Source organism: Fusarium verticillioides, chromosome 3, assembly GCF_000149555.1.
Source record: "Fusarium verticillioides 7600 chromosome 3, whole genome shotgun sequence".
NCBI classification, from domain to species: Eukaryota; Fungi; Ascomycota; class Sordariomycetes; order Hypocreales; family Nectriaceae; genus Fusarium; species Fusarium verticillioides.
This window is the reverse complement of record NC_031677.1, coordinates 1,181,872-1,205,374: the sequence shown is the minus strand read 5'-3', so window position 1 is coordinate 1,205,374 and position 23,503 is coordinate 1,181,872. Positions and strand designations below refer to the sequence as shown.

The 23,503-nt window shown below is 49.2% G+C and overlaps 8 protein-coding genes and 1 non-coding gene across 15 annotated transcripts; 3 read left to right on the top strand and 6 right to left on the bottom strand.

Annotated features, from left to right (window-relative positions):
- Positions 1-862: 862 nt before the first annotated feature.
- FVEG_16207 lies at positions 863-934 on the bottom strand. The gene has a single exon. It is a non-coding gene; the product is annotated as a tRNA-Met (tRNA).
- Positions 935-1,091: 157 nt separating this feature from the next.
- Positions 1,092-6,648, bottom strand: FVEG_07896 (ubiquitin thiolesterase). 3 transcript variants are annotated; one of them, XM_018896611.1, is made up of 11 exons: positions 6,006-6,648; positions 5,487-5,640; positions 5,220-5,367; positions 4,699-5,158; positions 3,707-4,649; positions 3,013-3,659; positions 2,820-2,962; positions 2,333-2,762; positions 1,967-2,281; positions 1,787-1,916; positions 1,092-1,731 (listed from the first exon to the last, which is right to left on the bottom strand). In XM_018896611.1, exons 1-11 carry the CDS (start codon positions 6,006-6,008, stop codon positions 1,622-1,624), a joined length of 3,483 nt encoding a protein of 1,160 aa, XP_018754102.1. In that variant the 5' UTR covers positions 6,009-6,648; the 3' UTR covers positions 1,092-1,621. The 3 variants fall into 3 exon arrangements, with proteins under 3 accessions (XP_018754102.1, XP_018754101.1, XP_018754100.1); XM_018896610.1 differs by having other exon boundaries at positions 1,092-1,522; positions 1,580-1,731; positions 5,487-6,637; XM_018896609.1 differs by having other exon boundaries at positions 5,487-6,637.
- Positions 6,649-7,363: 715 nt separating this feature from the next.
- Positions 7,364-9,516, top strand: FVEG_07895 (serine/threonine protein kinase). The gene is made up of 4 exons (XM_018896608.1): positions 7,364-7,847; positions 7,905-8,024; positions 8,076-8,358; positions 8,407-9,516. The coding sequence occupies exons 1-4, from the start codon at positions 7,699-7,701 to the stop codon at positions 9,208-9,210; spliced, it is 1,356 nt and encodes a 451-aa protein (XP_018754099.1). The 5' UTR covers positions 7,364-7,698; the 3' UTR covers positions 9,211-9,516.
- FVEG_07894 (hypothetical protein) lies at positions 9,390-11,515 on the bottom strand. Its single transcript, XM_018896607.1, has 4 exons — positions 11,191-11,515; positions 10,928-11,090; positions 10,561-10,871; positions 9,390-10,510 (listed from the first exon to the last, which is right to left on the bottom strand). The coding sequence occupies exons 1-4, from the start codon at positions 11,293-11,295 to the stop codon at positions 9,932-9,934; spliced, it is 1,158 nt and encodes a 385-aa protein (XP_018754098.1). The 5' UTR covers positions 11,296-11,515; the 3' UTR covers positions 9,390-9,931.
- A 609-nt stretch (positions 11,516-12,124) lies between these two features.
- Positions 12,125-16,299, top strand: FVEG_07893 (periodic tryptophan protein 2). 2 transcript variants are annotated; one of them, XM_018896606.1, is made up of 4 exons: positions 12,125-12,201; positions 12,261-12,373; positions 12,438-15,158; positions 15,243-16,299. In XM_018896606.1, the coding sequence occupies exons 1-3, from the start codon at positions 12,184-12,186 to the stop codon at positions 14,989-14,991; spliced, it is 2,685 nt and encodes an 894-aa protein (XP_018754097.1). In that variant the 5' UTR covers positions 12,125-12,183; the 3' UTR covers positions 14,992-15,158; positions 15,243-16,299. The 2 variants fall into 2 exon arrangements, with proteins under 2 accessions (XP_018754097.1, XP_018754096.1); XM_018896605.1 differs by having other exon boundaries at positions 12,438-16,299.
- FVEG_07892 (hypothetical protein) lies at positions 14,873-16,896 on the bottom strand. The gene is made up of 4 exons (XM_018896604.1): positions 16,430-16,896; positions 16,327-16,368; positions 15,559-16,280; positions 14,873-15,513 (listed from the first exon to the last, which is right to left on the bottom strand). Exons 1-4 carry the CDS (start codon positions 16,604-16,606, stop codon positions 15,051-15,053), a joined length of 1,404 nt encoding a protein of 467 aa, XP_018754095.1. The 5' UTR covers positions 16,607-16,896; the 3' UTR covers positions 14,873-15,050.
- Positions 16,897-17,080: 184 nt separating this feature from the next.
- On the bottom strand, positions 17,081-18,652 carry FVEG_07891 (hypothetical protein). 4 transcript variants are annotated; one of them, XM_018896601.1, is made up of 4 exons: positions 18,330-18,652; positions 17,554-18,276; positions 17,398-17,496; positions 17,081-17,324 (listed from the first exon to the last, which is right to left on the bottom strand). In XM_018896601.1, exons 1-4 carry the CDS (start codon positions 18,466-18,468, stop codon positions 17,320-17,322), a joined length of 966 nt encoding a protein of 321 aa, XP_018754092.1. In that variant the 5' UTR covers positions 18,469-18,652; the 3' UTR covers positions 17,081-17,319. The 4 variants fall into 4 exon arrangements, with proteins under 4 accessions (XP_018754092.1, XP_018754091.1, XP_018754094.1 ...); XM_018896602.1 differs by having other exon boundaries at positions 17,191-17,319; positions 18,330-18,621; XM_018896600.1 differs by having other exon boundaries at positions 17,081-17,496; positions 18,330-18,640.
- A 685-nt stretch (positions 18,653-19,337) lies between these two features.
- FVEG_07890 (copper homeostasis protein) lies at positions 19,338-20,595 on the top strand. Its single transcript, XM_018896599.1, has one exon. The coding sequence runs from the start codon at positions 19,453-19,455 to the stop codon at positions 20,284-20,286; it is 834 nt and encodes a 277-aa protein (XP_018754090.1). The 5' UTR covers positions 19,338-19,452; the 3' UTR covers positions 20,287-20,595.
- Positions 20,395-23,024, bottom strand: FVEG_07889 (hypothetical protein). The gene is made up of 5 exons (XM_018896598.1): positions 22,357-23,024; positions 22,117-22,301; positions 21,992-22,070; positions 21,267-21,940; positions 20,395-21,215 (listed from the first exon to the last, which is right to left on the bottom strand). The coding sequence occupies exons 1-5, from the start codon at positions 22,894-22,896 to the stop codon at positions 20,726-20,728; spliced, it is 1,968 nt and encodes a 655-aa protein (XP_018754089.1). The 5' UTR covers positions 22,897-23,024; the 3' UTR covers positions 20,395-20,725.
- Positions 23,025-23,503: the final 479 nt, after the last annotated feature.

Below are 23,503 nucleotides of genomic sequence, written 5' to 3'. Positions count from 1 at the left end.
ATAATGCAAATATTGGCAGGTAGATACTATCTAGTGTACAGGATTCAGGAGGTTTGGTGCCCCAAAAGCGCATCAAGGTTTCGTTCTATCCGGTTTATGAATCAACTCCCTTGATATTTCAAAGTTATAATTCTTAGAATATTGTTCTATTCTTCCTTAAATATTCACAAAGGTGGAAAGCCGATAGTGTGGTCACGGTGGCTCCGTGTGGTATCACTGTCACTGAAGTAGCATAACATGAACAGTCTCGTTGAAGGTAGAGAGAATGAAGATACTAAAGCCCATAGAGTTCAAATTCATTATCCACGTCGGCATTCAATATATACCTCATCAAACTTTAATATCATGCTGCCAGGACTGTATCGCTCCTATCTCTGTGACTCATTGTAACTGTCTTGCAATTATTTCATAGGCGAACAGAACTGTCAGCAATCTCACCACTAGCCCCGAATTCACAGCTCTTATGTTAATTATTTATCAACAAGAGCTTCTCTGGAACCGACATGGGTCGTTATTTTACAACAAGATAGCCGGTTAGGTTTGTTGTTGCCCAAACCCCATAATACACAAGTCATCATCTGAATGGTGGCATTCAACCAAACATACCTGTTCATCATTTAGTGATTAATACATCCAGACATGACTGTTCTTAGTACCTCTCTAGGACAATGATTAAGAGTTGGCACACAGAAATGGTCAACTACCTAGTTCCTTGACTACAGAAAGGGTAGTAAATTAGAAGGTCAACGTTGAGCTCTCTTCTGTCATGAGGACTAAACAAAATTTAGAGAAACAGATGAATAAATGTAAGGAGGATTCCTATACTGCTATCAGACTCAAAAAAATGCAAAAAAAGAATGTTTAGCAATTGCACGTTTCGATCGTGCGACCTCCGGGTTATGAGCCCGGCGCGCTTCCACTGCGCCAAATTGCTTTCTTTGGTGGCAACAATGCTGCAAAGTTCAACCTATATAGTTCACCTTCTAGGGTTGGATACTGGACAGCATATCGATACCATACTTGGATTTGGCAACACACAATATCGCATACGTCAAGAGACTGAGACTAGTAGATTTAATAGTAGTACATGGTCTGGAAAAGTCCAAGTTAATACTAAGATCTGATTACGGTGTGCCACCATGCTTGCCCTCCGTTATGGCAATACATAGCACATTGATGTTTTGGGGTGTCTTGCGCATATCCAGCCCCCAGAACCTGCACATGTGAAATTGATGATCGAGCACGAATAATTGGAATGAATAGTAAGAATGAAATTTATGCCGTAATCATTGCCCTAATCCACCCTAATTCATGCTTTCACTTCGCATGCCTTTCCTTCCATTCATCATCACGACTGGGCGAAGCCCGCCTTTCACCTCAGACGCTCATGCAATGCACCCCTGCGTATACTCATTTCCACGGCTTTGTGCTCCTCAGTTGAACAGCAGTACCAATGCTTTTTGACTGCGAATGTACGATGCTTGAACGCCTGCGGTTTCCAAGCGGCAAGCAGGCATATATGCTAGATACTCAGTGTTTCTGCCTCATCATCGGCGACACTCATTGCCTCATTGCTTACATGCTCTCGAGCTAACATGATCTCCTTCTCATTCAGCACCCTTTATTTAAGGAATAGGTCCCCAACGCCGTTCCTCAATGTCCTCGTTCTATCTACGTGGTCAAGGCCGAGGTAATCGTCTTCCCCTTGTATGAAACTTGATAGCACATCATCTTGAAGCATGCTGTTAGTTACATATCAAGTTAAATGCAAAAAGATGACACTTACCGTCATTGAGATATTGGGGTTTTGAGTAATTGGCTCGTCGCACAACAGCGATCTTGATCTTCTCAAAGCTCTTGCCTTTGATTCCGGTTCGCTTCTCCAATCGCTTCTTGGTGTCTGCAAAGGTCTCGCCCTATCACTATGTTAATACATTGATGTGTCTCGCTATTTAAAGGCACTCACCTCGATGACTAGAAACTTGAACGGCACGCCATGAACGCGGCTAACGTCGTTGTGGAAGTGGAAGACATGAATAAAATGAGTATCGTCGGCGTTGAGCTCCTCTTGAGGAATTCGTTCCGCATAGATCTTCGCAAACTCATTCAGGTTAATAACGGGGTGTTCGCGTAGAGGCTCGCGGTAGAAGCGGTTGGAGCTAGTTTCGTAGATGCGGATTCTTCCACCCTCCGCTTCACTTGGTATTTGCGCCTTTCTTATCAAAACCTCGACTAAATCGTCAATAGTTCCTGTTTTAGGGACGAGTAGGTCGTATGTATCCTGCATACACCGTTAGCCGCATTGTCGAAAGATGAGGAGACTCAAAAATACCTCTTTGGTGATGCCTTCACTCAGCAGATTGACCTTGATGCTCTTCTTGGTGTCGAGTTCTGTTAAACTCATTTCAAGAACTTCAAAATAAAAGGCATCGTCTCTCTGAGTAGAATTAAGAGCAGTTGAACCCATAGGGCTGAGAATCTGTCGCAGTGTTGGGTTTGCTCCCCGCCTAACCGGCGTCTTGGGGTTTTGCGTTGAGGCATTCACTGTCCAAAACCGAATATGTGTCGGGTTCACATCCAAATACGCGCCAACACGCTCCGAAAGCGTATCATAAGTTATCTTAGTGTTAAGCACGAGATCAAATGGGGGATACTGCGCCTGGTCACATCGAGTGGGATGCGGGTGGAACTTAACGGTTCGCCTGTTCTCGAGGAAATCGTAGTATTCACGCGCATCCTCGAAATGATCAGATGTGTTACTTCTGAAAACATGTAAGTAAATGAATGAATGGCCCGCATTGTACACTGTAGCAACATACCTTTCTTGCGAAATCTTTTCACCGGCGCGCTTCTCGACACCGGCCTTGGTGCGTTGGAAGCAGATAATGTCTCCGTCTTGCAATTCGGCAACCTTCAGCGACTGCTTGGGCTTGAGAGGTTCAATCATAGTAGGCTTAATCTCCTATTCTGAGTTAGTTACCGTCGGTCGTCCAACGCCAGTAGTTTTCTTACCTCCCAAAGCAGAAGCTTCTCCTCGGCAGGTAGCTTCTCGCCCCATCCCATTTTCTTCAGGATCATTGGTAGCAGTTCTTCGACTTTCTTGTCCTTGGAAATGTAGACATGGCCGACACCCCGTAGTGTCTGGGCGTCGATATCGAAGTGCTTAAGGAGAAGTAAGATGGTGTCATTCTTAACGATAACACCATTGGGCTGACTCTGGTAGGATGGCCAGATTGGCTCTCCGTCAGCATCGACTTCCTCGGCAACTTCAGCCCACACTCGTAAACTAGCATCTCTGTGGGCAGCGGAACGGGAGAAAGTCTCGTCGACTGTAGGCCGCAGATCCATGATGGGTTGGTCAGGGCGGACAGTCTTATTCTGTCGATTGACCATGAGCCAAAGCCGTACCCTTCGTGGATCTTCGCCCATATCTGATGCAACTTGCGCAACAAACTCCTCCATGGTCATCGCGCGACGCACGCGGTAGAACTTTGGTGCAGCGGGATCCTCAGGCTTTGCATCAAATTGACACAAATCTGTGCCGCCAAATTGTTGAAACGAGTAATCAGTGATAACCTTAGCCCACATATACAGATGCGCCTCTCGCTGTTCTTTCTTGCGGGCTTCCCGCTGAACAGTCTCTTCCTCAAATTTTTGCCCTACGGTGGTTAGCAAGGAGACAAAGGAAGAACGCCAAAATACTTACTGAGATGAAGCGGAATATGATCCTTGGTAACCGGACACAGGATATCATCTATACGAGATTGGCGGATATACACCAACATGTATGCGCTGTTTTGACGCATAATGGGAGCCTTCTTTTGCACAGGCGCACGCGGGTAACCGTTGGAGGTTTGATACTCTCCACCGAAATTCTCTTCCAACACTTCGCGCATCGTCGCCTTGGTGACCTTATCATCGTCGTACTTGTAGAACCATCCGTCCTTTTCGGGCTTCAAAAATGCATAGTAATGACCTGCGTTCAGATCACCACTGTGAACTAGAACGCTGTGAAGCTGATACGTCCATGGAACAGATTTGTCGGCATCCTCGGATAGGTACGGCGCAGCATCAAAAAACTCGGGGAACTCATATCGATCATTGATCTTCATCATGGTGTCGCGCTGGATATCGTACTCAAAGCGCTTCAACTGTAGGTGGAGCACGTCAGGAAAGCTGTTGAAAATGACACCTTTGTTCGCATCCTGGAGCTTGTACTGATCACCAGCAAAGTATTGGTTTTCTCCATCCATCTTTTCGACCTGAACGTAGTCCTCAAAACTCTCGAGCAGATGCTTGTTACCGCTGACATTCAGCTGAATGTCCCAAAAGTCCTCGATTCGGCTGGACTCATAGTCGACGTTGATACATGAGATGTATGTCTTGATCTTGCCACTGAACATTTCTGGCAGGACGTTCTCCGATGCAGTTCCCTTCATCTTGTCTTCCATCCTCTCCATGAGCTTACGTGAAAACTCCTGCACGTCCTGTTGTTCGAAGATATGTCGCGTGTCCCAGCCGAAAGATTTCGTGAGCTCCGTGGTTCCAACTGCCTGGTCTGACGTTTGTAACTGGTAGAAAAGTCGTTGCAGTGTATAAGCACTGTTGGTCATACTGGGGTCGGCCTCCGTAGGAATTTCGTAGATAGCCTATAGAAGTCAGCTGCTGGTATGCAAGAGAACAGCTAAGAGATACTACCTTTCTGAACTTGTTTGTGAAATAGAGTGATTGCATCAAGGAATTCAGATAGCAGGTGGCACCCTGATTCTTGAGTCCAACATACCCTGTCTCCTTCTTGGAATCGTAGTTGGCGAAGTTGTGCCACAAAACACCCGTCTCATCCTCGACAAGGCGAAGATAGGCGGTGATGTTGGCAGTATCATTTTCGCAGAGGGGTCGGCTGCTGCCCTCCCATGGTACATTAAACATTCGGCGGTGCTCAACAAATCGAGTGAAACCCCAATCACCTTCTTCCTTCGTGAATCGATGGTGGGCAGTGTGATGGACATATAGGCTGGGGTCGTTCGGGTTCCATAGGACGAGCGCAAATTGAACACAGCAGCTCCAGTTATCGGGAACGCTATCAGCGTCGAAGCCATGTTCAAGATAAATAGAGCATTGGTCGATATTGTTGCCGTGTGGGAAAAGCAGAATTCGCCTGTAGGAGTGGAACGTCAGCATTCAGAGCAACGGCAGTTCCGGGATTAACTTGGGCGCACCATGGGAAGCCACCTGCTTGGAAAATAGGACCATGTTCCTTCTTATTCAAGCTTCGCCAGTTTTCGACAGTCCATGTGTATTCATAGTCTCCAAGTATTTTCGGTTCATCGATGAGGGGTGGAAGACAGAGCTCTCTCATGGCTTCATCTAGAGGCGTCACAGTTAGCCAAATAGTTTCAGGAAGGGTGGTCACGACAGAAAACATATGATGCCTACGGTCTGCACCAAACGAAAAGAGTCAATGGGATAGTGGAAGGAGTACGCACGGTCGTTGGCCATGGGCAGATCTTGCAGCTGGTCGACTTCGCTTTGTTCGAGGTTATCGGGATTTATGATGGCGACCTTCTCTGGCTCGTTGGCCACGCCGATATAATCGTCCGTGTCCATGACCATGTCGTTGGGTGAGTTGATATCGTGAGTCTGCAGCAGATTGCGACGGTCAGCGTTGATTCCTGAGCGAAAGCACAGGCGGCGATGAAACGAGGTCATGATGTCGGCATCGGGAGTGACTGGGGTTAGTGTGGGTGGTGAGGGGCAGCTGGTAGGCTATTGGAGGTGATGATGTCTTCAGGGCACTAGGTAGAGAAGTCTGCGCAATGCTTCATGTCAAGAAGATGTGGTAAGGTCAAATCGAAGTTGCATAACATGTGACGATCGCAGTGCCAGGAGGATGACGCAGCTGTGTTGATGGGACCGCCCGAGTTGCTCTCCAGCGACCATGGCAGTCGCGGCAAGCTGCATGGACTAAGATTGCACGGGAAGGGGCAGCAGCGACTGGAACGTACCATTTTGAAGAAGCTGCGACCGAGGCGGAAGAATCGGTGACGTTAAGGCAGGCACCCGAGAGAGTAGGTAAACCTCACGATATAAAGACAGACGTAGCAGTAGCAGAACAGAGCAACTCAACCAATGCAGGCGCTTCAGCCAAAGCTCGACGATGTCGAGTGGCGCAAAGGGCAGGGAATAGAGACCAAGTGCTGCCGCGAGCAAAAATATTATTCTCCAAAAAAAGAGAGCTCGGAGCTGGAGCGCAACGCAAGGCAGTGAATGCGATGCAAGGCAAGCAAGGCAGGGCAATGCAAGGTATGCTATGCTATGACGATCGGGGACGACGAGTTCTGCACTGTTAAAGAAAAAAGAGTAGAGCGGTCGGTTATGTCAGTAAAAGACAATGCCCACAACTCAGGTCCTAAGCCCCTAGACCTCTCAAATTCGAGGTCAAGTCAGGTCGCGTCTAAACAAAGAGAAGAGGCTGTAGTTTGGAGGATAAAACGAAACTGGGAGAAAGGAGTGTGAGGTGAGTGAGTGAGTGAGTTTGGATCCAATGCCTTGCATCGATAGGCAGAGAGAGCCAGTAGTAATCAATCATTCAGCGGGAACAAGAGTTGTGCGAGACTTCAGGCTTGACGAGAGTGGTGAGGCGATAGCTCGCAAATGTTGTCATGCGACTTGTTATTTGCGGGCAAATGCACTATAAATGCTGTACTACTTTAACAGACGACAGTCACGCCAAGCGTCATCAGGTCACCCCGCCAATGACGTTGTCAGTCTCTCATAGCCAAAGGCTAAGTTCGAGTCTTTGTCAGATAAATCATGCCTACCTAAGGTCTTGATGGCTTGCACCTCCATTGAGGATGCATGCAACGAGTGAGCTGGCAAATATAGGCGGTCTGACGCAAGCTGGGACACATATTCATTTGTGATTTCCATATCGTTTTTCAGCTTTGCAATACGGAGCTGATATGCTTTGGTTGACATGTTCATAGATCCATGTTGTAAAGTTCTACCTTATTAGCTTGGGTGGTACTTTGAAGCAACAGTTTGAATTGACAAAGCGTGCGTCAGCATGCTTCCCTAAAAGGGACAAACTTCGTAATTGATCAAACACGACTTGTTATTTCCCTTTACCCCATTTTTGGACAGATATTCAGACCATATGAAATACTCACGAGCCGTTACAGCTCATTGCCACAAGGCAACAATCAGACGCCACAGCCACCTGAATAGACCCAGGAAGCTACCCTAAATTCTTACAACAAAACATGGAATGATGGGTTGTCATGGACATGACTCCTATAAATAAATAGTCACATATCTTAAACAGCACCATCTACAGCTTCACAGCTTGTGCTAAGCTTATCAGCCTCAGAACTCAGTCGTGACCAGGGTAAACCCAAACGGAAACCTCTCCTCCTTCCTGCAACCCACCATTTTGGGCGGGCCGGTATCGCCAACAAGATGTGGGGTAAAACTCCAATCCCGTTCCTGGGCAGCAGGTATCGAGTCACTCGCCCAAAGCTTCCTTCCCACCGAGACGGCGTATGCGGACTGTCCTCCTTTCCCTCCAAAAATCTATACTCTCCTCTTTCAAACGCAGAACATCATCTGAAAGCACACCATATGCTTACGCCAACTGATTGGGCTCAACGAATCAACCTATACTGACTTCGATTCATCTTCGCATGTGCCTGTGACGACATGCCACCCATCGCCCTGCGACAGAGCAGGCGATGTAAACTGACAGATCCGCGCCCTTACCTGGCGAATATTCCCCGTACCTCCTATACGAACGTTCAGTTTCGCGCTGGTACAAACGCATCATGGCGTCCTGTTTCTATTCTTGACGAGTATGTAATTTTCTTCTATGAATGCTGGTTGCAAAAGTTAACTCATGATGCCTTCAGCTGGGTCGCGAAAGAAGCTCGCCCTATCAGTCTCCGCCAGCTTATGGTTTTTGGCCGCTCTCTTACAGAATCTCGTTTGATAAGCTCGGCTAACTATGTTCGCACCGAATTGCCTACACGGTAAGTATTGAGAAGCTTCGCAGAGAATAAAGAGATCTGACATGTGATTAGAATTGCGCACCGAATCCGAGATATGCAACGTTTACCCTATGTCGTTACTACGAACTCGCATATTAAAGAGGTTTACGACCTCTACTACCACGCCTTCGACACATTTCGCAAAGTGAAAGAGGTTAAAACACTGGAGGATAATGACAAGCTGTGCGAACTCATCAGCCATAATCTAAGGGGGCACTTGACTGTGATACCGAAGCTTGCTATGGGAATCCTAGAATGCGGTGGTCTTATGAGCCCTCAAGATTTGGATAGCTTCATGAACACCATTCTTAGATCCGTACGGTGCCCATTCTTACACGGCTGGTGATTTACTGACATAGAGCAGCGCATTTCTAGACGTGTCATCGCTGAGCAGCATCTTTCACTGACAGAAACCTACAACTCCCCCAACTTCTCCCCCGGAGCCAAACTTTCCGAGTCCGACTTCATCGGCGAAGTGTTTATCAAATGTTATGCTAAGGATGTTGTCGAGCGCTGTTCAAAAGCCATCACCATTCTTGCACGGACAACGAATGGCCCTGACGTCCAGATTCCCGAAATCACAGTTGATGGCCATCTCGATGCCTCTTTTCCTTACATTCTAAGTCATCTCGAGTACATCATTGGCGAGCTCCTCCGCAACTCTGTCCAGGCCGTCATTGATCGACATCAGAGGATCCATTCGGACCCTGACAGCGTGAAGCCCCCTCCCGTGGAGATAACCATCTGTGAGAACCAGCAACATGTTATCATCCGCATCTGCGACCGTGGTGGTGGTATCCCTCGTGCTGAATTGCCACATCTCTGGTCTTTCAGCAAGGGTCCGCAAAGTCAAAGGCGTCTCGAGAATCTTGCGCAGGTACCCAAGATGGCAGCAACGATGCAGGAGCTTCACGTAGAGGAGGAATTGGGGCGTGCAGATTTGAAAGCACCCCCATATCAAAGTTCGTTATCATCTCTCACCAGTCGGCCGCCCAATCTGCGTCTCGGCATGGGGTTACCTCTGAGCCGTGTCTATGCTGAGTATTGGGCTGGGAATCTTGACTTGCATAGCCTCGAGGGCTACGGAACGGATGTCTTCCTGCAGATTTCGCGACTTGGAAACAAGAACGAGCAACTGACGACGCGGGCTAGCATGGACGCCTTATAGCACTGGGGGTCTGGGGTAATGTCCTAGACGGAAAGACTGAGGTTGACTTGAAATCTGTAGTGATTTCAGTATTGTACTCAGAGGACACTATATTTCTTTTTGGGAATGAATTCGGTCAGCTTGACTTAGAGCATGGAGTTTGGTGGCTGTTTCTCCCGGTTCACAATGGGTCAATGGGTCTGTTGCAATATCTCATGGATTATTGGATAGTAGCTAGAGGGTTTATGCAATTGATTGAAACCTTCGAATCTCAAACTGGTATCATAAAATGTTGTGATTGAAATTACATCGAAACTAAAATGTGCCTAGCTGAGAGAAAGGGCTCTAGTAAAAGGTGGTGATAAAAAAAGGGCAAGACTATCAAGGCTTTCTCCATACGTCTTGTTCGCTTCAAAGGGGTCTCGTACTTGTGAGTATGAGTTGCCGGCATAGCAACCAAGAACAAACAAAATCATGGGGAGGGAATCATAACTCCTACACAACATGCCGCGGCCATGATAACAAGCCCCAGCAAGGGCAGCTCCTCCTTGACCTCCGTAGGGCAGAGCGAGCAGATGTATCCCTGAACTCGTGGTCCCTCTCCTGTCTTCTTGTGGTATTCTTCGGACCTTTCATTTTTCAACTCCAAACCCCAAAACGGAGCTCCAGGTAAAAGAAACTTGAAGAAACGACTGTCCAACTGCAGCCAAGCAAGTGTGCATAAAGGCGTGCTCGAAATTGTTTAGCGGCGACCGTGGCTGCGGACAGCGCTGCCTTGCATCTGCTCCAGCTCTTGCTCGAGCTGCTTGATCTGAGCATGGGTTTGCTCGAGATCCTTGTTGAGGCGGTCGCGCTCGGAGATGAGCTTCTGCTCCCATTGACGGAAACGTTGCTCCTCGATCTTGACCTGCTCGGTGAAACGCTTTCGGAGAGCCTCCTCCTCTTCCTTGAACTTGGGGTTGTCGAGCTTTCGCGGACGAGCCTCGCCGAACTTGCGGGTCTCCATCTGCTGAGCGCGGTAAGCCTCATAGTGCAACTCCTCGGTGGTATGAATAAGGTCGAGCATGTGTGTTCGAATCAGGATAGAGCGGAGCTTCTTGAAATCGCAGTGGTCCTCATTCTCAACCTCGGCAACACCCCAAGAGTACTGTCGGCCCTTGACAATGCGGCCATCACCGGTCTTGACGTCCTTCTCGGAGCCGATAACAGCGAAAGGCATGGCGTTCATAAGGCTGCGGGCATGCTGAGCAGCGGCCTCGTCGTCCTCCTCGATCGGGGGCTGGTAGATCTTGATGTTCTGGGCTTCAATGACAGAGACAATCTAGATAAAGTTAGAATTGGGGACTGTGAACTCAATGCATAATTACTTACACGCTGCTTGAACTTGGCCAGGTCGGCGGGGCTGAGGGTATCGGCCTTGGCGATAACGGGGATAAGGTTGACACGCGAGCAGAGGCGCTTCATGACCTCAATATCGAGGGGCTTGAGGGTGTGGCCGGTAGGGCGGATGAAGTAAAGGCAGGCATGGACACGAAGATCGATCTTATCCTGGCGGCGAGGCTGTTGCTCCTGAAGCATGTAAGACTCGTGCTGGTCGTCGAGGAACTCGATAATGGGCATCCAAGAATCGCGGTTGTTAACGTAGTCGCCAAATCCGGGTGTATCGATAACGGTCAGTCGGACTGAAAGGGGGTGTTAGCGAGGGTTGAGTAATAGTGCTTCATTCAGAGAGCTATACCCTTGAAGAACTTCTCCTCAAGCTCGGCCTTGGTAATCTCGATCTCGACAGTCTTATCAACCTGCTTCTGGTGACGGCGCTTGTGGTCGGCATAGTTCTTGATGGTGGTGGAGAAAAGAGTGTTGATGAAGGTAGTCTTGCCCAGGCCAGACTCGCCAGCAACCTAGACATGATGCGGTGAGCAATAGTTCAGAAGATCTCGATGTGCCTTGTATGTATATATAGCAATGCAAAACGGGTGAGTTGATTGCTTAGAAGCATACCATAATAGTGAAGCCGGCGCCACGCTTCGCGACAATCTTGTGTCGCTGGTTGGGCAGATTGGCAATACCAATCGGTGAAGCGTTCTCGGCAGCTGCAGAAGCCATCTTGAAGTAGTTTGATTTGGGGATGGGAAGACAAAGGTTGAATTAGAAGAGGATGTGAAGCGTAAAACACGACTTTCAAACAAAGATAATGCAATGCAAGACAACAAGCGACTGCGATATCGCGATGAAGGTCGAACGAGTGCAAAGGTTCAAGGTGGAGAGGGAGGTTTAGGGACAGCTCGTGCTTGCCTGAGTTCAGGGGAATTGGAACGAATTTCCTGCCCTTTCCCCCTAAAGCAACTGCCAGGGACGCTTGCTTCTGATAGGCTAGCGTTGACACGGTATCGTGAGTGGACAGTGGCTAGTGGACACGGGGCAGCAAGGGAAGCTGCCCTCGGGGGGCAAGAAAACAGCGAACCTTAATGTGGGGTGCCAAAATAAACTCATCAAAATAGTATCCTAAACTTAGACTATGTTCCCTAAGTCTTTTTGTCATTTAGGATCGAGGTTCTGTGTTTTCTTTCCTCCCCTAGGCTGCCAAACAAAACGGGTCTTGCCATGCAAGATCGAGTAAACAGCCACTGCCCCTAGCTTGCATTGGTCCCTTGAGCTATGGCCAGAAGCCAGTCGAGGGGAGTCAAAAAGAGTAGATCCTTTATACTAATGACAAAAAGATTCAGGTAGATTTAGCGCTGCTCAGTATAGTCTAGTATATGATTAGTAGATCTTGGACTGAATATTTTTGGCACTTTGGCTTAACGTCAGACGTTTTCTTACTCTCAGAGGGGCCAGCCACAATGGAATCCTCATGGCATTATGGTCTCGGAATAACTCCACCGCCGACTGTCGCAAAAAAATTGGCTCTTATCGATAAGGCGCAACGATGAATTTTTGGCGGGTTTGCGATTTGATGTTTAGAAACATCATGGCTATGACCTGCAGACAATAATGAAGACCGATTTCAAGGTAATGATGACAATGAGATGATTCCGGCTTCGAGATGATGTGCTGACCTATCAATATAGTTCTCGAACTTGCTGGGCACTGTTTACTGCCAGGGCAACCTGCTCTATAGCCCCGATGGCACCCATCTTTTCTCGCCAGTTGGCAACAGAGTGACTGTCTTTAATCTGGTAGAGTAAGTTTGCTTTAAGCCGGTCTGAACTTCAAAAATTAAAGGGACAAAATTAATTGTTCCTCAGAAACAAATCATACACCCTCCCGTTCGCTCATCGCAAAAACATTGCCCGTATCGGACTTACACCACGCGGCAACCTTCTCCTCTCCATTGACGAAGATGGACACGCGATCTTGACCAATGTCCCCCGAAGGATATCCATATACCACTTCTCCTTCCGATCTTCCGTCACAGCACTATCATTCTCGCCATCCGGTCGACATTTTGCCGTGGGACTGGGTCGCAAAATTGAGGTCTGGCACGTCCCCTCAACCCCCGATGCTTCTGTCGAGGGTGAACTCGAATTTGCTCCTTTCGTTCGATACCACACACATACCGGTCATTTCGATACCGTTAGCCACATTGAGTGGTCCAGCGACTCACGATTCTTCCTCACAACCTCCAAGGATCTCACGGCGCGGATATGGAGTTTGAACCCTGAGGAGGGTTTCACCCCCACGGTGCTCTCAGGCCATAAACAGGCTGTTATCGGGGCTTGGTTCTCAGAAAATCAAGAGATGATTTACACTGTTAGCAAGGATGGCGCCGTCTTTGACTGGCAGTATGTCAAGCCTATCAACCGTATTAAGGACGACGACAAGATGGATGACGACGACGATGATTCAGATATGCAATGGCGCATTGTCCAACGGCACTACTTCATGCAGGGAAGCGCTCATGTGCGATGTGCCGCTTTCCACCCTGAGACGAATCTCCTGGTTGCTGGTTTCTCCAACGGTCTGTTTGGCTTGTACGAGATGCCCGACTTCAACATGATACACAAGCTGAGCATCTCGCAAAACGATATCGACTTTGTCACCATCAACAACAGTGGCGAGTGGCTGGCGTTTGGTGCGTCCAAGCTGGGACAATTACTGGTATGGGAGTGGCAGTCTGAATCTTACATCCTTAAACAGCAGGGCCATTTCGATGCCATGAACGCTCTGGTCTACTCACCTGACGGCCAGCGCATCATCACCACTGCCGATGACGGAAAGATCAAGGTCTGGGATATCCAGTCTGGCTTCTGTATAGTTACCTTCACTGAGCATACTAGCGGCGTTACAGCTTGCGAGTTTGCCAAGAAGGGTAATGTTCTCTTCACATCAAGTCTGGATGGATCTATTCGAGCCTGGGATTTAATCCGGTACCGAAACTTCCGAACTTTCACAGCACCTACGAGACTGTCATTCTCATGCATGGCTGTCGACCCCAGCGGCGAAGTCGTAGCTGCTGGATCTCTCGATTCCTTCGACATTCACATTTGGTCCGTCCAGACAGGCCAACTTCTTGATCAGCTATCAGGCCACGAGGGCCCTGTCTCGTCTCTCGCATTCACACCCAATGGTGACTCACTTATTAGTGGTTCTTGGGACCGCACAGCCCGTATCTGGTCTATCTTTAGCCGGACACAGACCAGCGAGCCTCTGCAGCTCCAGGCCGATGTTCTCGATATTGCTGTCCGTCCAGATTCTTTGCAATTGGCCATCTCAACATTAGATGGCCAGCTTACTTTCTGGTCGGTAACAGATGCAGAGCAGACTTCTGGAGTGGATGGACGAAGAGATGTTTCAGGAGGACGAAAACTCACAGATCGCCGAACGGCGGCCAATATGGCCGGCACAAAGAGCTTCAACACAATCCGATATAGCGCTGATGGCAGCTGTCTCTTGGCTGGCGGAAACAGCAAGTACATCTGCTTGTACTCCGTAACAACCATGGTGCTTCTGAAGAAGTACACTGTCAGCGTCAACCTTTCTCTCTCCGGTACCCAGGAATTCCTCAACAGCAAGCTATTGACTGAAGCCGGCCCTGCTGGAGACCTCGACGATCAGGAAGCCTCAGACCGCGAAGACCGCGTGGATAGCTCGTTGCCAGGATCAAAACGTGGTGACCCTTCAGCACGAAGGAAGGTCCCTGAGGTGCGTGTGACAGGCATTGGTTTCTCACCTGCAGGCACTGCGTTCTGTGCTGCCTCAACGGAGGGTCTCCTGATCTACAGTTTGGATCAGGACATCCAGTTCGACCCTTTCGACCTGAACATGGAGATCACCCCTGCCTCAACACTCGCCGTTCTCGAGACAGAGCAAGATTACCTCAAAGCACTTGTCATGGCCTTCCGTCTCAACGAAGCTGGTCTGATAAAGCGAGTCTTCCAAGCCATTCCCTCCGCCGAAATTCCTCTCGTTGTTGCCGACCTCCCTACCGTATATGTTTCTCGTCTTCTCCGCTTTGTCGCCGCCCAGACCGAGGAGTCACCCCACATTGAGTTCTGTCTCGTCTGGATCAAGGCTATCGTTGATAAGCATGGAGCTTGGCTCTCGGCAAACCGTGCCAAGGCCGACATTGAGCTAAGAGTCGTTGCGCGAGCTGTATCCAAGATGAGGGATGAGATTAGGAGACTTGCTGACGAAAACGTGTACATGGTTGATTATTTGTTGGGTCAAGCGGAGGATAAGTCTGGAAAGAAGGATGCCAAGACATTGGAGAGTGGCAAAACTATGGATGTGAAACTTATGGATGTTGATGGGGATGAGCAGTCTGAGGCGGGATCCGATGAATGGATTGGTTTAGAATAGACGGTAAATACGACTCATAATACCCATGCATATCATACAAGCCTTTGCTCTTGGTTGTCTTACATCTTAGCCTTGGGAATCTCCTCCCAAGCTTCATCGAACCCTGAAGATCGAACCCACATGGTACCTCCCCGCCTATCAGCTTCCTCATTGGCATCCAGCAACAGGTACACAGCCCTCAACCACTCGTCATCTCCCTTGATCCTCACCCACTTCTTGTTCTCATACGGCTTGGTAACTCTTTGCGCCAGCATCAGTGCCCTGGCCAACTTGACAGTGTGCCCATCATCCACGACCTTGTGAATCCTTGGGAATAGATCTTCTGGCTTACCCACCAGATTATCTCCATCCTTGGGCTTATAGCCACAGAGCAGATCGCCACGAAGAGCTGGCGAGCCACGAGCGATGTACTGCAGGAGATCCATGCGGATTTTGTTCTCCAAGAAACGCGCCTTGGTTGATGCTGGAATCCAGGACTGTTCTTTGAGCGTGAGAAAGAATGGCGTCGATGTTATGTGATGCCTGCCGCGGTTAGCAACGGGGTCAGTGTGGAAAGGAGAGACTTGCATGAGAATAAATTCGAATCTTGGAGCATGAGGTGGATGAAAAGCAGCAGCTGAAGCAACGAAAGCAGAGTGATGGACCATCTCGGCAATCTTTTCGTCCAGCTCCTCCTCATCAACCCTCACTTTCGCCGCCAACGTGATCATCTCGTCCTTCGCCCTCACAAATACACCATCGAAGATCCGGTTGGAATCATCCCAATGCGAGCTTGTTCGAAGTTTGTCATTCTTTACGGCGTCTTCATAAAGGCCACCAATGGTCTTCATCTTAGGTGGCGCATCGGAAGCTTGAGCTTTTCCAGCAGCGGCTGTGAGAAATTCTTTATAATCGTCTCGATGAACAGCAGTCTGTGCAAGAGCTGAAGCGATGATCATGGGCTGTGACCACTCCATGCCATACAACAACTGAATAAGTGGGTGAAGAATACCGGCGAATAGACGGCTTTGCATGTCACGGCCTCGAGCATCGTCTTTGAAGAGATACTCCTTGAGTGTGTCCTGCCATCCTATTCTTTCGATCTCGTCCTGGAAGAAACGAAAGAATGTAGCATAGTTTCTACCTTTGCCAAGATATTGTGACCAGTCTGAGCCGTGTTCTAGTTTATCAACGACATCAGGCTTTGGTTTCATGGCCTTAAGCTGATATGTCTTGTTGGCGTTATATGCAGTGTCCAGGTCCTTTGTTGTTGCGCCGGTACCATATAGAGTTAAAACTTGATGAACAATCTAATGCCGTTAGCGAAGTATGAGAGACCTATAGAAGGCCATTTACATGGTCGTGAAAGCCAGACTCGTTGAAGAAGACGTGGTGGTTCTAATCAGTGTTAGTCTTTGACTTGATAGTTGATACACCGTGTTGCTTCGGTTCGGGTTACCTCTAGATCCTTCTGCAGCAGGTCAGTTGCCTTCGAGGCCTCACTCTGACCAAGCTTCATCCCTAGAAGCCCCGAGTTCTGGGGTTCCAGCTGAATCTTGAAAGGAGTCGCCATTGTTGAGTATCGTATCCTTGTGGTACGTCCAGCAAAGACTCTCAAGCTCGATCTCGCCAACATGGAGGGGACTACAAGGTTTTTGAAAGTGACTACAGATAAGCACAGAAGAAGCGTAGCCCTTTTTGAAATGGCCAATATGTGATGTGTACTTCGGGTGACGATGATATCACATACAAAACAAAGGTGGGCTGACAAATGAAGCAGACCAACCCGGGATAATCAGATCTCGGATCTCGCACTTTGACTTTGAGCGGGGAGTTCTTGGACAAGTCCGAATTAGTAACTCTTTGGAATCATTCGCTGAATTGACGTAGCCTCGTGTTTGTTTATTTCCCGTTTATAACATCAACTGTCACAAACAGGAAGCTAACTACCCCGGATTTCCATCACTTGACATCATCAGAGGGTGTCATGCCCCGCTCTTTTTACAACCTGTAAAAAGAGAGACATCATCAATTCATGAGTAATTAGAGTCAACCTTCTGATGAGGTTCATTCGCTTTTGCATAAGCCAAATTAACTAAGTGAAGAACATATATCTTTTACTGATCAGGCCGTCCACTGAGTTTCAAGTAGACCATGGCAAAGTAATAAACAGCAGTGTGCAACCTCATTTCACTTTGTCATCGGAGTATCACATAGAGACTCAGGAAACTACTCATAAATTCAATCCTTTTATTTCATTATCTACCGAAAACCCAATCGGTAGATCCATCCCATTTTCCTAAACCCATAACCGTTTTCGTAGCCATCATCTCATCCGCGTGCCTTAGTCTATTCTTTACCAAGAGAAAAATTAGATCATCATGAAACCAAAAGCAAACAAAAATCATTGGACGGTTTAGGCCTTACGCTTCTTCAGGGCAGGGGCCTCATCGTCATCAGAGTCATCTTCATCCATCTCCTCGAACTCGAGGTCGCTGGGGATATCATCGGCATCTTGGGCGTTGGCTAGTATTGCTTGTTAAACCTGAACTGTCTCTGCTTCGCGCTGTGAGAGGTACATACTGAAGTACTTGATGGCACCGGGCCACAGATCCTCGGCGATGAAGACGGCGAGATCATCGGCGGTGGGGAAGATCTCATACTCGTACTCATCATCATCGTCGTCCTCGTCCATGTCATCATCATCCTCATCGTACTTGCCCTCCTTGCGGGCCTTGCGCTTCTCCTCCTCGAGCTTGCGGCCCTCCTCAGACTCCTCGGGGCTGACCTTGCGGCCGCGGAAGCCGAACCAGCAGAAGAAGCTGACACCGCCCATGCCAGTCTCCTCCATGAGCTTGAGGAGCTTCTTGGAGGCCTCGGTCTCACCGAGCTTCTGGCCAGCCTTCTCCTCATCATAGACCTTCTTGGCGAGGCTGAGCATGCCGTTGGTCAGGTCCTTGCCCTCCTTCCACTTGATGTCGACGGGCTCGGAGACGAGACCGGCCCAGCCGTCCTTGTGGAAGCGCCAGTAGAACTTCTTCTCGAGAACCTTGTCCTCAAACCAGTCGTTCTCCTTGAACTCCCACTTGAGGGAGATGGAGCGAGGGTCGCCATTGGGGAGCTCGAAGCGCTCAACGGAGAGGCCGGTCAGGGCGTTGAGGAGGAGCTCGGAGTCGCTGGGCTGGATGTACTCATCGACCTCGGGAGGGGACTGCTCGAAAACGAGGGGCCAGAACTGGGGGATGTTGGCGATGACCTCTTGGCGCTTGACGTAGAGGTCCTTGGTGAGCTTATCCTGCTGACGGACTGCTGCCGTTAGTAGAGTTTCTGCGATGCGAGACAACCAAGAATTGACTTACGGATCTCGAGCTCAACATCCTCGAAGTCATCCTCGATGGCCTGGAGCTTCTCATAGGTGATGAGGGCCTCCTTGACCTGCTCGTCTTGCATATCTCCGGCAGACATTTTGAACTTTAATTTGAAAGAATCAGGATGCATTCAAATCACTCGATATATACGAGAGAAACTGCGGGGGTATCTTGTAGAGTATAAAAGGACAGAAAAACGAAAAAATGTGAAAGATGTGAAAGAGGAGAGAGGGACGAGGAAGATCGGTGTAGAGGTGCTTTATTTATTTACTAAAAGCTCTGCCCGCACCCATTAAAAAAAATCTCATCTCGAGCTATGAAAGCTCCTCAGCGGTGAAAATCAACATTTTTTTTTCTCGAGGTGGGGTTATCGCTGATGTCATTGGCTCCCACGCCGAAGGACCCCTGTTTTTTTCACGGTAATTTTTTTGCCTCTGCAGGTCCCCTAAAAACATTGCAGAAGCGCCTGGCATTAGTGGTCCAGTTGTTGGCCTGCTCCACTGTAAATAGAAGCTCTGTGATTCTTTACAGGGGTTAGATGCTCCACTGCAGTGCAATCTTAGCGGGGTATCCTTGGCCGAGGGGCGTTTAATTGATTTCCATTTACGTATCGTAGTGGGATGAGGCGAGGCCTTAGCAGACGGGCTTTGTTTGGCAATGTCAACACCAATGAATTTATCACAGGCGCCATCTGGTAGAATTCTTTATAATGAAAAGGCATTAAACAAAGCACTGAGAAGCATTAGTGAGTGTCTTAATCTGCGTATACGCGCCTTTGATGGGTGGGGGCGTTGGCAACAAAACAAGTTCTTCAACATCTTGTTCGATGATTCAAGATGGCAGTCACCATCAACTCTGGCATGAGCTGTGCTTCACTGCTGAAACAGGGAGTTTACAATGGCATCATCATCACCTGACAAGCGAATACTCTCAGCCGATCAATATGACTCCTTCTCTTCTTTTCCGATATCGTCCACGGGCTTCATCTTCACAGCATCACAAACTCTCAACCGTCGTCCATCTCCATCTCCATCACCATCTGGCCTAACAGTGTCCTCACGCCAACATCAGCCAACCAGCCAATCAGCCAGCCAGCCATCTCAACTGACTCAAGATGCCGCCTCTGCCAGCTAAATACCCACGACAGATCCCTCTTGAGGTCACAGTCTATGGCCCCCACAACGCTCTCAGAGCCGCCAACTTTGGTGCAAAGCGTCTTCTCCTCTGCCGAAAGGGCTCCTCTACCGTTGGCGGGGTGAGTCCCACTCCCCAGGAGCTTCGCCATCTCAAAAGAAAGATTCACATCCCAATCAGCTGCGTCATTCGACCCCGTGGAGCTCCTAACCCTTCTGGTCCAGGCGAGTCTCACGACTACGTTTACTCTAACAACGAACTTGTCCAGATGAGCGAGTCTATTCGCCAGCTCAAGGAAACAGGCGTCATGAATGCTATCCGCGGAGATTCTTTCGTGTTTGGCTGTGTTAAGCATAGCCATGAGGAAACAGCTGAGAACTCTCGCCACAAGATCGTGATTCACTCAGCATACTGTCGCTCTCTCATTGAAATGGCCAAGCCATTCGGTTGTGTCTTCAACCGTGCTTTCGACCACTTTGCTGAACGTGGAAACCCAGACGCTGTCATTGCAGAGCTCACCACTCTTGGTTTTGCAGGCATCATGACAGCGGGAGGACCAGGTTCCTTTTCAAACCACCTTGAGCGGCTAGATGCTATGTGCCACCATACCACCAACATCCAACTCGTTGTCGCAGGGGGGGATTGTTGCCCCGAGATTCAGAAGCTTCGAAAGCGTGCTCACAACCATGATCGTCTCTCCATTTGGCTGAACGGCGATTGTCTTCGTCCCAGAGATCATGACGATCCAGAGACTACCGATATGAACGGCGTCATGTCGCTGATTGATCAGCTTGGCTTACAAACAACGGACTAGTTATCCCCTCATGACATCGGCAAGCAGATCTTCTACTGACTAGGGTGCATTCGAAGCTTGGCGAATGCCGGGTCATATCGCACGTGTATTATATGGGAAATGTTATGGAAGGAAAGGGTTATGAATTTATGATTTATGAGTGACGACTTAGAAAAAGTCTGGAATTGCCTCGGAATTCGCTGTCAGCAAGAAAGCCCATGAGTCAAATTGGCATGGCCCCGAGGAAGACCACCAGAAATCTGTAACAATTAACATCCAGATATGCTCGCATTCGGAATGCGAATGAATAAAAATCTGTGAATATCCAAATCTGTATTGCTCATTGCTCAAAAGTTCCCCTTATTACACCTCGCAGCACTTGCATCTCTATCATCTACCAACTTATACATCACTTGTTCATCTCGTCGTAAGCATACCACCGCCTCCGATTCATAATTCTCTAATAACCCTGCTTCTTGCCCTGAGCAAGACCAAGGCAGTTGGAAATCTTGTAAAAGATGTCAACGTTGTTGAAAGTGCCACTGAAAGTCTCCTGACAAGGACCAAGAGCATAGACAGGGACATCGGTGAGAGAGTGAACACCCTGGGCGTTATCAGTGCTGATAGTACCGTTGATGAGGAAACCCTTGGGAGAGTCCTCGGGGTTGGCGTAGTAGTCATCGTCCTTGAGCTCGACGGCAGCCTCGCGGGGGCCGGCCTTCTTGACCTTGTAGTCCTCACGGTGGTCAGGGACGGCAGCGACACCAGCGGCGATGGCGTATCGGGGCTCCCAGTTGGTAGGGAAGTTGGCGCCAGTGCCGTAGTTGATGCCCTTGGCCTTCTTGGTGTACTGAGACTCACCGGACTGAGCGTAGGTGCCGATGGCACGGCGCCTGTCGCGGTCATCCTCCTGCTGGGCGAGGTACTCAGTGTCGGCGGAACCGTAAACGCTGCGATGGTTAGTTATCTGGTGTCACAGCTATTGGAATAGGATTACTTACTCGAAACCGTGGCCGTGATCAGCAGAGACGATGATGAGGGTCTCATCGAGAATCTTGAGCTTCTTGAGCTTCTCAACAGTAGCACGGACGGTATCGTCAAGCTCGAGAAGATCACCGAGAGCACGGTCGTAGTCAAGAGCATGCATCTGCTTGTCGATAGAGGCAGCCTCAGACATGAGGAAGAAACCCTTGTCCTTACCACGGGTAGCAAGAACGTCAATGGCCTTGAGGGTCATGTCCTTGAGACCAGGGAGATCAGAAGCATCACCCTTACCGCCGGTAGGGTTGTTGTCGCGGCCCTCGAGGTTGTCCTTGTAGACGTTGCGGTCGAGCCAGACGGGGAGGTTGCTCTGGCAGAAAACACCGAGAGCACGCTTGCTCTTATCGGCCTTGAGGAGAGAGGTCTTGTTAAGAGAGACGGTGTAGCCCTTCTTCTGGAACTCCTTGTAGTAGTCCTTGCCCTGGTAAGAGCCCTTACCGGCGAAGAAGTTCTCAGCACCGCCACCAAAGAAAACATCGGGGCCACCGTGCTGGGTCCAGCTGTAGTTGGTCATGCCGTTGAGAGCCTGGTCGATCAAAGGACCGTACTGGCCTCGGAGACGGGTGTGACCACTGAGAGCAATGGGGGTAGCATCGGCAAGGAAAGCGGTAGAAACAGCACCCCAAGCACCGCCCTGTTGTTGCAATTAGAATTTTGAAGTGAACTCAATTGGGGTCAAACTTACCCAGACACGCTTGAAGACCTCGACAATGGTCTCAACCTTGGGGTCATCGAAGGGGTTGGGAGATGAATCAGCGTAGACACTGAGTTGTTAGCTTTTAATCTTTAGTGATGCAATAGTTTACTTACCCCATGGCGTTGACAGTGCTCTTGTGGCCAGTGTAAAGAGCAGAGGCGGAGTTGGCAGAGTCGGTGATGTAGCTGTCGATCGAATGGGTCATCTGGTGACCGAGAACAGGGAACTCGTCCAGCTTCATCAGGGTCTGGTACTTTCCGTTGATGCTCTTGTGTCCCAAAAGACGAGCGGCAGTGATCTATGATCTAGTCAGCTTCCACGAGCCGAGCCTCTCACAATGTGATTCGACTTACCATGTTGGTGGTCATGCCATCACCAATAAAGAAGATGACATTCTTGGCTTTTCGCTTAGGCTGAAGCTCGCGAACAGTCCACTCGGCAGTGGTCTTCTCGCCATTGTAGTAGTTGAGGGTAACGGTGTACGTGCCGGGTTCGTAGAGGGCAATCTTGCGGTAGACCTTGGAAGCAACGTTGACAATGCTGGGCTTGTCCTCGTCTTCGGCAAATAGATCCTCGTACCACTTGAACTTCCATGTCTCGAGCTTGGGCTCACTAACACCAAAGGCCTTTGCAAAATCCTTGGCCTTTTGGCCCTTCTTGGCGATTGTCACAGTGAACTTCTCGTCAGGCTTTCCGTTGTGAGCAGCCTCAGAGCCGTTTACGGGAGCGTGGACCTCGACACGGAGATCGAAGAGCTGGCCAGGCAGGAAATCACTCTGGTCGGGGGGAAGAACACAGCCCAGAGTGGGACATGTGCCGAGACGCTGGTAGGTCTGAGCAGACACAGCAGCAATTGAGGCTGCCAGAGCGGCAATGGAATTGATCTTGACCATTCTTGTGAGTTCTGAAACCAATTTCCAAGAATTGGGGAGCGGAAGCTGGTGGTTGGCGCGAGCTGAGGCAGCTTGAGAGGGGGGCTCGATAAGTTAGACTTTCAGAGAGGCATCATGGCTTTATAGCCGTCAACGCCGATCCCACGTGGATAGTTACCTCCCAGAAGACAAGTTCGTCCCCGAGAAGCTATCCCATGTCACGGATAGACAATTGGCCTTCCTCTGCGGGACAAGCTGAGGAGACTTATGATGAACTGATCTTGGCCTAACGTCGCATTGCATCTGGCCAATTAAGCTCAGCAAACGGCCAGGACAAACGCCCGAGACAGGTTTAGACCGACGAGAGAGGGTACAGGCAGATCCAGTGTGTTGGGATGAAAAAGGTACATCTTCTGTGTTGCATCACGGAAGCGATTGGCGCCTCATGATGGAGGACTATAGCACGTGTGTAAGTTGTGCCAGGCCCGTTCCTTGCAAAAGGACCCTGCAACTAGTACTCATGCTTGTCAGTTCTCTTCTATGGAGCATCATGGATTCAAATCATTTCATTGGATTGGCAGCGGGGAGGGCGATGGACGCCGTTGGTGCTAGTCAAAACAGGTCAAAT